Source organism: Corvus kubaryi, unplaced genomic scaffold, assembly GCF_017639235.1.
Source record: "Corvus kubaryi isolate FWS band 111438036 unplaced genomic scaffold, C.kubaryi_AGA036_p1.0 37308, whole genome shotgun sequence".
NCBI lineage: Eukaryota > Metazoa > Chordata > Aves > Passeriformes > Corvidae > Corvus > Corvus kubaryi.
The window spans coordinates 2,792,450-2,805,486 of record NW_024581096.1 but is presented as its reverse complement, the minus strand read 5'-3'; the positions used below and the strand labels follow the sequence as shown (position 1 = coordinate 2,805,486).

The 13,037-nt window shown below is 37.9% G+C and overlaps 1 protein-coding gene and 1 long non-coding RNA gene across 5 annotated transcripts in view; one reads left to right on the top strand and one right to left on the bottom strand.

The window, feature by feature from the left end:
- Nucleotides 1–6,846, top strand: part of RNF180 (ring finger protein 180) — a 71,292-nt gene extending 64,446 nt beyond the window's left edge. Inside the window, exon 7 of one of the 3 annotated variants that reach the window (XM_042028262.1) lies at nt 6,630–6,846. In XM_042028262.1, coding sequence (XP_041884196.1) covers nt 6,630–6,649 — 20 coding nt within the window. In that variant the 3' untranslated portion in view covers nt 6,650–6,846. Of the gene's footprint in view, nt 1–6,426 lie in introns of all 3 variants that reach the window. The other 2 variants (XM_042028261.1, XM_042028260.1) reach the window with 2 other exon arrangements.
- The window catches only part of LOC121664742, a 55,042-nt gene that overhangs the window by 572 nt on the left and 41,433 nt on the right, over nt 1–13,037 (bottom strand). The window contains exon 5 of one of the 2 annotated variants that reach the window (XR_006016107.1): nt 9,581–12,454. The exons of the other annotated variant lie outside the window; for it this stretch is intronic. This is a non-coding gene — a long non-coding RNA (uncharacterized LOC121664742). Of the gene's footprint in view, nt 1–9,580; nt 12,455–13,037 lie in introns of those variants that run through there. 2 annotated transcript variants of the gene reach the window in all.

The following is a 13,037-nucleotide window of genomic DNA, read 5'->3' as shown; positions in this document are numbered from 1 at the left end:
TTTGTGAGTATTGATAATTATAGAATAATCACAGATGATTATGTTTTCTGTGATAATAATCACAGACTGAGCTTGCTTTCTAAACTCATTATGCCCTCCCACAGTCCTCTTGTTTCTTGATTCCTTTATTTTCAGGAAAATAAGCATCCCAAGACAGAAATTAGGAGTTCTACTTTTTCTGTGAATTTTGAGAGGGTCTGGACATAGTAGTCATTGAATAATACTCATAAAATTGGTAAATACACTTCTTACTTAATAAATGAGTGAAAATTCTAGTTATGCAGAATATCCAATGTAAAATGTGTATGCATGCATTTAATGTGGCTTTATTGGTTTTGTTATTAATTTTTAAATTTCCTCGTTTTCTTCTCTAACAATCTGCTTATTTGTCTATATATACAAGCTAACTTCATGGGTTGTATTTTAACTGGTAAAAGCTGAATTATTCAGCTATAAAATAGCAAGAAGTAACTGTCTTCAGATTTTTTATTTATTTGCTTAGTATTCTGAACATAATTGTTAACTGTTGGAGAGGTACTATTTTTTTTCTTAGAATTCAGACTAATAGTAGGAATGTGCAAAAACTTCACTTACAAATTTTCACTGAAATCTGACAAGCTGTATTTGAATGGAAAAAGATCTTATATTTATTTCCTATCCAGAGTAAGACTGTCAAATCTCTTTGTCAAGTGAAAATAATTGTAATTGTGATGGAATGCAATTTACAGTATTTCACAGAGGAAAAACTTCAAATGACAAGTTGCCTCCACTCTGTTCTAAAGGCCTGAGAGATGTTAATTTCAGGGACTGACCATAAATGACCCAAAGAAATGCTAAATTCAAGTGGCTTTTATGTATTGATGTGTAGTTAACAACCTTACATTCTGGGCTTATTTTGTTTACATATCTCTGTAGAAAACCACTGAGATTAGCTATCCAAAAAAAATAGTACTTATAGTCTTGAAAATAATATGAGAAGTTAGAGCAGTATGAAATAAATATTTTTAAGAACTATCATTGTTACAGGAACTTCTATGAATTGTTTTGGTTGGGATTTTTCATTCTTTCCATTTTGTATATTTTTGGTTCATTTTGGTATATTCTCTTCCCAGATCCATGTAGGATTTATAAAGTTTTAAGAGAGGGGAGACTATTCTTAGATATAAATGCCAATAGTTTTGCTGATACCAGACAGCAAGAAGCATTGTTTGCCTGGTGCTTGATTCTGTAGGACTGAAGTTTTTACAAGCTTTTTGTTTTGACAAATGAAATGTATGTCAGTAGTGACACTTCCACATTTTGGCATTTCTGCATAGTATTGTCTGTAGCATGTTCTTCTTTTCATGTTAAATGCTTTATGGAAGTCACAAAACAGACATCTAGCTGTAACAGTGGTTCCCAGCCACTTTGGCTTATAGAAAGGAGTATCCCTTATGGAATCAAGTCTTGTGTCCCATATGAAAGGCTTCAGGACATGACTTTTACAGATTTTCACAGTAACCAGTTGCTTACCTAGACTCTTTTAATAAAACAGACAGCACTCTTTGACACCTTTAAAAGCAGTTACTGTGTGTTCCTCACTAAATTGCCCGCATGCGGCTGATTTGTTCATGTGCAGAAAGTACCTGTATCATATGCACAGTGAGTTCAATAAATGACATGCATGCACAGATTACTGCTTCAACATGATTTACCTCTCTGAGACTGTCATAGAATTCAACATTTAAACAAAAAGCCCAGCAAAAGTCCTATAACTGGTAAGACAGACAACATAGTGAGTGTAAAAATGGTTTCAGATAAGAATTATGTCCATTTTACATCCAGTTTTTCTGAAGCCCAGCTACTATCAGAAAGCAGGTCTTGGATTTTGGGGATGGAAAAGAAAAGGGGAGAGATGTTTAGGCTATCATGCAAGTTTAGTCACACATGGATATAAAGTGTTAGCAGCCAGTGAGAGCCCATGGGTGAAATCAGATGGGCAAGAGAAGAGAAATATGCAAAGAGAAGAGAGAGAAAGTGAGAGGAAGGTAAGAGCAGGATAGTAAGGAAGATTTGCAAAGATGATTTTGCTGTGGAAAAGGCCTTGAAAGGTGATAGAAGAAGTTTTAAGATAGGAAAGCTGAAGGTCCTGGTGTGCATCCTGGAGCAAGAAGGGTTTGGAATTTGGTATGTCTCTCTCTAAGAAAAAAAGACTTCTGAGACAGTGGGTGTGTGGAGCTGAAATACTGAGGCAAGAGGGTGGGGAGGTTCAAGCTTTTCATGCAGAAGGAATGATGTCTGGATCTGAGAAGGATGGTGGTTGCATTGTGGCCTTGATTTGGGGAAGGAACTGGATACTTTGGGAACTTGAGTTTCAGTGGAGACTTGAGACTGAGTTAGAGGCTTGGGGCACAAGATGCGGAGTCAATGGGACATGCCTGCAGTCATTCACACAGGATAAGTGCTATTCTCTCATAAACCTCTCTGGCAATATATGATTTTTATTTCTTGGAAATACAAATCTCACAGCTCATCTTAACTAGCAAATCTTGCAATTTAGCTATTATGTTAGCATAATCGGAATCATAATGCCTCTTGATGTGTGTATGGGAGAAAGCGGGCATTTATGCAAGAAGTTTGGGATGATACCTTATTCGTGAAAAGAACATAAAAACACCTTTATACTTGAAAAATTATAGAATACTTGGAAATTATGGTTTTTTCCTCCATGCTGTCATCAAATCTGCAGGTGCCAACAAATTGGTAGACTCAGTGGGGCTGCTATTTAGAGAGAACAACAAGTTGGAGAAATGCAGGTGCTTCAGCAGACAAAGACCCTTTTGCCAGGGACCTAAAAAGAAAAACAGACCCAAATAGAAGATGGAAAATACAGTGTAGAAGAGCACGTAGCAAGCCAAGTTGAGTCCTTGTTGGAATACCACAGCGGTCTTTGTAGTTCAGAACATTCATATGTGATTTGGGAAAGTGATACATATATAGCTGATAAAATTTACAGTGATATTAAATTACTCACTTCACTGATGATAGTAAATATGAACTTGACAGCTAACAGTTGTCTTGATCAGTGACCTTGAGGAAGCAAGGATACATTTTCTTCTGGTCTGCAGGGAAAAGCAAAGTCAAGGACAGATTGATAGACTTAGCACAGGGCTGCCATTCAGAGATACCTAGACAAGTTGCAGAACTGTGCTGGAAGGACTTCATGAAATTCAACAAGGACAAATGCTGAGACCTGCATCTGGGAAGGAAGAGCCCCTGGCAATGAGACAGGTTTGGCACTTACAGCCTGGGGACAGATCTCTGTAAAGAGCCTGGGCATCCTGATGGAGAGCAAGTGTGAGCTGGAAGTGTGCCCTGGCAGTGAAGATGGCCAACATATCCTGGGCTTTGTGACCAGGAGTATGATGTATGAAAACCTGTACATGGAGCTTTTATCCCCTACTACTCAGCACACCACATCTAAAATCCTGCCGTTTTGTCTTCCTCCCCTGTATGGGGAAGATGGCAGTAGACTAGAGCGCTCAGAGGCCTGGAGAACCTGACGAGAAAGCAGAGGCTGAGAGAACTGGCTTCTTCAATCTGAGGAAGGGTAGGCTTTGGGGAGGATCTCTAGTCAACCTTATCATCCTTATCAATAAGGAGACCACCAAGAGGAAAGACCAGCTGTTCACAGTGATGCATGGCAAGAGGATGAGCATTAGGAGATATGAAAAGTTCAGATTTGCAAGTAAGGAAAACACTTCCACTGTGAGGACAGTCAGATGGTGGAGCACATGGCCACAAAGGCTATCCATCTCCGTAATGCATAATATGCACTGTGATGAGCTGTAAATTAGCTATTGCCATTTAAAAAAAGACATTTGGATAATACTGGGATTAATTTTCTGAAAACATTTCATGCATAGGCACAGTCAAAAGGTAAGCAGGAATTATTAAAATCATACCAAAATGGAAAATATTATGTTGTTGTCTAGATTTGCGGTGATCCCACATCTCAAGTTTTGCATATAATTTTAGATTACATCATCTCAGAGAAAGATAAAGCAGGGTGAAGCATATTGTGGAAAGGATAATTTGAAGTATTGAAGCTTTTCCATACAAAGGAAATTCAAAAGCGTATTAGAGAAGACAGATACAAGAGGTCTGTAAAATTATGAATGGCATAAAGATGTTTTAGGAAAGATTATTCACGGTCTCTTAGAGGCATTCTTGCATTAGCAATTATATGAGCCATAATAGAGCACGAAAATTGGTGCTGTGGGGTCAGATGTCCACATTTGCATGTGAGGCAACTTACTTGCAATCCCAAGGGCTAAATGCCCATTAGTGGTTAAAGCATATTACTGGAACACTTCTGAGCTCTTAGAGCTCATCTTCTGTCTCTAGTTTTACCTGAAAGGAAAACAATTTGTTTGCTCCAAAACTCTTGCACCAAGGGACATAAAGTGCAGTAAATGGAGTCAGTGTGAGATCTGGTTCAAAAGCATGCAGAGACACATGTAATGCTGTTTTAACACATTGTTCTGAAAACAGCTTCCAAAGATCTAGCACACTAAGCTGCCAGTTGCTGCAAGGGCACATATGGGAAGGTCTCCGTCTGTACATGCATTTTTTCTCACAATCTTTCAATAGTTCTATCTTATCTTCTGCAGAAAGAAGAGACTGTGCCAAAGTTATGTACTTTGGTATATCTGATTACCTCAGAACACTTGTTCGTACATAATTTAATTTTACATGAGCACTTATAATGGAAATGGTTATTGTAGCTTGCATTATTATTCATTTGGGGACATTTTTAGAATAAAATTTTCTATCTGATACCTTCTATTCTCAAGTTTTTAAAAAGTAGGTCAATTTATAAAATTGGGAGACTATTTTAGTTTTTTTGTAGTTTTATTTTGTGTTTTGCTAGTACTTCAGCAGAAGGTTGCAAAACACAACAGATGTGCCTGCTGATGCTGTAGTGACAATCGTTTTTGGTTTGCACACTTTGGTGCATATAAAAGTGTGATTTGCACACAACATTGTTTTTGTTATCTAGTAACAGGTTCCCACTAGTAGTCTGCCAGACTCTGCCGGCACTGTGCATGCATATTCATGTGATTTGAGTAGAAGTTCTTGTTCAGAGTATAGCAACACAGGCATGTGCAAGGAAGTTAAATAACACATTCTCACAAATACATGCCCATGCATAAATTATTTGGGGACTGAAATCCTGTATGATAAGATTTATTTTTTAAGAAGGAGAAAATACATTAGAAGGGGTTTGATGCTCCCTCAGGTCTTCTGTTTCATAATTCAAACCCCTACTCCCTGTTGCTGTTTAGTTTTTGAGGAGCTCTACAGCTCTCAGTTTTTATCTGCAGATGGCTAAGAGACATGGCTTATTTCCACTCTGGCTGGAGATACAGACATCTGAAGGTATTTTTCTTATCAGAATTTATTAAAGAATCACAGAATGATTCATAAAAATTGCACATTACATGAAAACAGATGAAAATCCAGAATACAACTGTCCTTTGTCAGAATGGGACAGATTTTCTGCCTTTACACCACAGCTCCCAGGCTTTTTTTGTACCACAACCTACTGTCTGACACAGCTGCACAGACTCTTCTCTAACCTCATGTCTTGACATAGGGAAGATCTATGCTTCCACAGTACCTCTCTTGCTACATGGAGAAGTCTGGGGAACAATGAAGAGGACAGGACCCCACATTCAGGCCATCTTGTAGTCACAGGATTTTTACTTCCACTTGACTTATTTGCATCTGCCTATATATTTTTAAGGTGTTATCAGCATACAAACAGTGATTTAAAAATTGAATTTTGACCTGGTACGCTTTATATTAAACATAATGCACATAATATTAAAGCAAGCAGAATTTATTTTGAAGACTGTTTTGAAAAAGAATCTCAGACTCTAGAAATAGGAATTCAAATGTGTTTCAGCCACTGAACTATGTATATACAAATCTGGATATGTTTTGATTACTGAAGAATTCAGATCAGTAGACTTAGGGAATCCAGATTAATTAACTACTGAAGAGATTGATTACAGTGTATGGAGCCTTTCACTTCTAGATCACTGAGTCAAAGTCAGTGAAAGAAGGCACCAAAAGAGAGGTGTTCATAGATCTCGATAAAATAAGCAGATAGCATTACTTAACTATAGTAGAGAATTCCAAATACAAACAAACAAACATATTATTTTCTAGACATGGAACACAGAGTTACTTTTTAAGTCTTACAAAATCAATTCCACAGATAGCTTCTTGTCCGACAAAGTGATGAAACTTAGCTGTGAGGTGTGAGATTTCCTGCTTCTATTTGTCTTTTTGATAACTGGGGGAAGGAGTGTTAACTTTTTTTTGCTAGTCAATCTGGTTTCTTTTAAAAAGATTTTTATCTCCTAGTCTGTTTTTCAGCAGGTTTTCAAAGGCACTCAAATACTGTAACAAGGAGGCATTTCCCACATGCTGCTCACAGGATGGACTATATGGACTTCGAGGATGATAGCTGTGGATGGTGGTTTGATATGGACATGGTGATAATCTACATTTATTCAGTCAACTGGATTATAGGATTTATTGTTTTCTGTTTTCTTTGTTATTTCTTTTTCCCTCTTTAGGCTGTAGAAATAACAGTTAAGGAAAATGACAGCCATGTGAACCACAGAAATGTGAATAGAAAAATATTTAAAAAGGTAAAATGTTTGACACTGCATTTTTATCATTCAGAATTGTAATAGACTGCATCAAGCATGCTGTGAAGCTATTTGATTCTTCTGCTATATGTGACAAAGTACTTGAGTTTGGTTACAAATATACTGTGAAATCTGTATCATACTTCATTCAGTGGAGTTTTGCCTTTGGGAGATTTTGATGGGAAAATAATTTACCTCTAATTTATAAAGTGATTACTCTGTAGAAGTACTCTCAGTTTTTAGGGGAGGTCTGTGTACCACAACAGAATGTCATCCATAGAATCATTTTGGGGTTTGACTCCTGTTGACACACTTTGCTCACTCACTGGTGCTTCAATTCATCATACATAAAAGCAATAAAGATGCTTCCCATTTTTACTCAGATCTTTTGGGAGCAGGAGCAGTGCTGCACCATGCATTATATAGACATTCATCAGAGCTATTTCAGTGGCTTGATCCAAATCCTGAAAAATTTTGACAACTGATAGACCTGTCAGCATTCCACTGTGGACATTTTGAACCTCTTAACCAAAAAGAAAAATTATACTGCAGTGTGCTGCCAGTTCATCTTTTCAGCAAATAGCCATCAAAAGGAATCAACTAACAACCATAAGTTCTGCACAGTAAGAGGACCATTTTTGTGCAGATTTCCAGTGTAGCACTGTGCCTTTTTTACCCATCCAGGTGAATGTGTTTGGATTCAGCAAGACAGCTAATGGAGGGCAAGCAGTAGGCCTGCTGGCTGTGATGCTGTGAGACACTGACCCAAATAAATACTGGCAATAGAAGTATTCTCCAGTGTAAATCAGTATCATTATTAAATTGCTGTAATAATTGAGGATACTCTTTAAGTGTGGGCTCTCCAGGACTTCATGTCTCATGGGAGAGTACATAAGAGGGCACAGTATTTATTTGCACCTTTCTTGTGAAACAATTCTAAAGCACTTTATAGTTATTCTGTATATAGATTGATGACTTACAGTACCAAACTGCAGCCAGTTCAACAATCATTCCAGGCTTGCTGCTTTACATGGTATTTTCAAGTGAAAGTGAAAGAGCATCTATTAAATTATAGAAAAAGATACTAGAAACTAATGTGGGAATCAGGTACTGAAGAATGGCACAAGATACTTTAGGGCCTTACTTGTCAGGAAGGTACAAAGAAGTTTTTATTTCTAATGGCATGACTCTTCAAAGTACACTGTACTTTCATCTAGAAAGGCATGGGAGTGTAGGTATATTGTCCCTCTAGTATCAGAATTTGTGTGGGAGACCTGTGGTTTTTCAGTAGGTGGTGTACTCCCCTGTTCTAGCAGAGAACAAGGAGAAATGTGTTGTGGAAGGTGCCATCTGCCAAATGTGATGGAATGAAATCAGAGTTTTATTAAGCATGAGCTTATATTCCTTTACTGAAGCAGCTCCAGCATGGTCAACCTCTTACAGGCTGTGAAGGGATCAGGACCAGAAACTTTCACTTAATCTGAAAACCAGTAGTAAATCAACTACTAATACTTAGTTTTCTTACAGGCTGCATAAAACAATCTTTTCAAGAATATAAGAGTAGAATTTAAAATTACAAGTGTAACTACACTGGTTAGACTAAATAAACTTTGCCATCTTTTTTAATAGATGCAAATTAAAGAGATGTGAAAACTGAAATTCACCCATCACCACATAGTTGTGTTTGTGACAAAAATGCATTTTTGTAATAATAATCCACTTAGTTACTTTGTCTCTACCTAAAAGTGACTGGCTCTATTATTAGTGGCAGTAGGCATAATGTTTTAAAAGGTTTAAAGCTGTAATAAATCATTTGGTGAAAGTCTTTTAAAAGCTAGTCTTTTAGAATCTGGGGGCTCCTCATATGTCATAGGCTCCTGTTTGGTACATGCAGATGTGTGGGTGTGTATGCTAAAATATTATCAGTAACTTTAAGCATTTCTCTCATATATGCCAAGACTGGCATTCTAACTGCAATTTTTGTTTGCCACTCTAAACTTATGAAATTACTGCTCATATCTCAGCAAAGGGAGGGACCAATTCACCTGTTAAGACAAAACTGCTTCTACCTTTTGATCTCATAAAAAAACTAAAATAAAAAAATGTCATGAAAAATTACTTTAACTCAAGTGACATAGTCTAAAATTCCAGTAATGTTATTTAAATTTTTTTAACTGAGATGTCTGATAAAGCAATATCCTTCAGTAAATATTCAAAAATATATTGAGACATAGGAAATGTAATATAGGTGCTAACTAGTTATATAAGAAAAAGTTTCATCATTTTTAATAACGTGTTGTGGATACAAAAATGCTGTCAGCAAGAAATTCTCCTGCTTCTTTCTAGTCCCGTGGGATACTTTTCTCTCTCACAAAGATATTTGCAGAGTTCTATAAACTATGAACACCTGCGACCTTGCAGAGCTTTGTTTATGGTATAGTAGGAAAATATTTTGACAATGGATGTTTTAGGATTTTAGCCAGTCAACCCAGGGGGTGGCTGATCCTTTGTCCAATTAGACTATGAAGAAAAAAGTCTATAAAAGAGTTTGTAAAATAATTAAATAAAGGAATCTTGCTGCACAATTCCTGCCTGCTGGATCTTCTCTCCTCCTCCCTACGGCTGCAGGATACAGTAATAACATGTTACTATGGTTTTATTTGAAAAAGGGCAACAAAGAAGAGGAAAAATCCAATCTAAATTGGCCCCTTCTGTACATTTTTGATAAGAATTGATGGCTGAGAGTGCAACATTTTTCTAAAGTTAGTAGGTCTCACAATTTTGTAGGACATTTCTAATTGTTTAATTCTACCTTTCTTCAAGGCCTAAACAATAAACTGTTTCTTGAGCAATATTGTTTTACTGGTTGTTATTAATTCCAGAGGAAAATTATTTTAAAATTATTAAAAATGTACATGATGAAGACTACTCCAACTCTGAGAGACATCCGCTACTGGAAAACACCTAAAAGGTATAGAATGGAGATGCACTTTTTTTGTCATGTATTGGGTTTTTTTGAGATACATAGCTTTGTAAAAATGCAGTTACAATTCAAAGGCTCCAATTTGAAGTTTGCTGTAATGCTGTTGATATCTCTTGGAGCCAGAGCAGGTCCTTTGTAGGCTATTTTCTGGTTAAATTTGTACTGATCAGCAAGCTTGTATTTCTTAACTACCTTAGTATTAAAATGTTTACAATAAAATTTAGTTGTTTTGATTATTTTGCAGCCATTTCACAATTTTGCTTGGTGGAATTAAAATTTTTTTTCAATCATTGTCTTCTTTGATATCTCTTTTGTGGGTGCAGCTAAGGTTTGCTGAATTTTTCACTACGGGAATTACCTCTTTTCATACTTAGCAGCCTTTTTTTTTTTGCTTCAGTACTTTCCAGGCAGCAGTCAGCTCTTGTCAGAAATCATCTGGAGGTATGGTCTGGATCTTAACACATTCTGATGATGAAGAATAGTCAGTACTGGTGCTGTTAGTCAAGACCATTTAGCTGTTGAAGACAGCAGAAATCCAGAACAAGACTAACTTTTACAGGCAAAGGAACTTCATGCATACTCAGAAGTGTGTGAGGTTTTTTGCCTAGCAGTGGGTATGTTTGTAGCTCCCCTACCTGCCAAAGGTTCAGTCATTTTACTTCTCCCATGAGACAGTTCTAAAAAAAATCCCAAACAATAGCTGCTCCGGGAGTAGCTGCTCTGAAGCACAGCAGAGTCTTTCATGGCTGTTTGCCCTGCCTACAGAAGCTCAGATCCAAGTTAAGCTTTTTCCAGTATTCTACATACACACCTCGTGGTTTTATTACATCAACAACAGCCTCAATTACTGATACTGAGATGGAAAAGAAGGAAGAACCAGAGTTTAGGTATGTTTTGTCATTTTTAGAGAAAATTATTGCTGATAATGTGAAAGTCTGGGAGTAAGAGTAGCTACTTTAGCTATCATCTGACAAGTAACTGTCTTGACAGTGTGTAGTGTTGCTTTTGTGGATGTATTTTCAGCATCTTTTGTTCTTTGCAATCCTGACAACATCATGAGATGCGCACTTTCCTCTAGGGAATTCCAGGTCACAGATGAACAGAAAAGAAAGGTAGGACATCAAGAGCATGTGCTGATGTTCAGCCCCACACCCAGGCAGATGCTGTGAGGAAGGAGGAAAAATACGATGTGGATTGCTCTGGATCTGGAGCAAGACATGAAGCTCTCCTTAGAGATGCCTTTTATTTAGCAGAAAGTTCTAAGACAGTTATAGTGTAAGGACTTAAAGATCACAGTTTTCTGTTGCAAATGCAGTTACTACAGAAAGACTTTGTCATGAGATAAGCACAGAATGGAGTGACAGGATGGCGTAACTCCAAGCCTGCAAGGTCTGGCTAGCACATCCCGGGTAATCCAGACAAAAATTCACACTGTGACAAAGTGTGTAAAGAAGCAGCTGCTCATATGCATATCACTGGTCAAACAAAGATCACCCCAAGTTATAGGACAGCTGGCATCTTCAGCCACCAGAGGCCCCTTCCCCCAAATATGCCTCTGTGGATACCTGAAACTTGGACTGTGAACTGAGCCACCATGAGGAATACTTGAGACAAGATAAAGGTGGTACTATTGTCTGTTATCTCAGGCCTAGGGGGAGGTAAACAAAGCTGGGGAAGAAGAATGCATCAGTGATAATGGCTGAATTTATGGGCCACAAGGAAAGCCAACTCACCAGCTGTGCTGAAGTCAGCTCAGACTGGGTAAAAGGTAATTCTTGCAGGGGAGATTGCAGCCACTGACTCACAACCCAGAAGAAGACTGAGCATGGCACTAATTATCATTAGAAGTGAGGGAATCATTTAGCCAATAGAATAAGAGAACTGTGTAGCCAATGACCATTAATTCCTTTGCTTACAAAAATGTATAAATAGTGAAAAGCTTTGAATGACCTCAAAACCCATACCACCAAGAACCCCCAGCTAAAGAAGGACCAGAAGGACCATGGGTGGTGACTATCTTCTGCTCTCTATCTCTTTCACTCCTTCTCTCTCTCTCTCTCTCTCTCCCTCTGTCTTTCTCTTTCACACTCATTTTATTGTTAAATAAAATCCATACTATTGACTTTGGCATATGGTCTCATTTGCACCTTAGTTCAGACCAAGGCTTCTCTCAGTAATAGGATCTTTAACAAACAGTGAGGTGGATTTAAAACTGGCTGAACAGCCAAGCTCAGAGTGCTTTGATTAGGGGCACAAAGTCTGCCTGGAGGCACATAGCTAGGGGTGTATCCCAGAGAAAAAACCTGGGTCCTATCCTGTTAATCATCTTCATTAATGACCTGGATTTTGGAGCAGAGCATACCCTCAGCAAGCTGCAGAGGACAAAACAGGAAGAAGTGGGTAATACACCAGAGGGTTGTGCTGCTGTCCAGTGGAACTCTGACTGGCTGGAGAAATGGACTGAAAGGAACATCGTGCTGTTCAACAAGGAGAAGTGCAAAGTCTTGCACCTGGGAACAGCCCCCCCATGCCTCAATACATGCAGGAGGTCACCCAGCTGGAAAGCAGCTCTACAGAAAAGAACCTGGGGGTCCTGGTAGACTTCAAATTGAGTATGAGCCAGCAGTGCATCCTTATGTCAAGAAGGCTAATGGTGTCCTCAGCTGCATTAGGCAGTGTGGCCAGCAGGTCACAGGAGATGATCCTGCCACTCTGCTCAGCACTGATGAGGCCATCTCTGGGGTGCTGTGTCCAGTTCTGGTCTGCCCTGTGCAGAAGAGATACAGAGCTATTAGTGAGATGTCAGCAAAGGACTACTAAGATGATTAAGGAAATGAAGTTTCTCTCATATGAGTAATTCTGTGAGTCGACACACAATTGACTGGTTGAGGACTAGAATAAGTGATTCCTCAGTAATGGGTAAGTAAAACAGAAATATCTGAGGAGAACATCATGTTTTCCCTTAATAACAAAAGGCAGTACAATGCTGGAAGAACTTGGCCTACATTTTTGTTCATTTCTGTTCTTTTCTGTACATATCTGTAATTCTCTGTCTAGAATAATTAATTTTCTTTTCTTTCACTGTTATCTTGAGTCAATACAACCAGTCTCTCTTTGGTAACAGTTCAATCTTTAAGGGGTTATTTTTCTTCCTACTTATTGAAATCTGGTTGTTGCAGTTGTCTGCAGTACTCAGAAAAGTACTAAGGAAAGAATCACAGAAAGTTTAGTTGTATTATTTCAGTATGAGTCATCTTACTGTCAGAAATCGATATGCTGACTTTATAGCTAAACTTTTTATTATTATTTAAATTTTAAAGCTTAAAATCTAATTTTTTACAGGTAAGGGT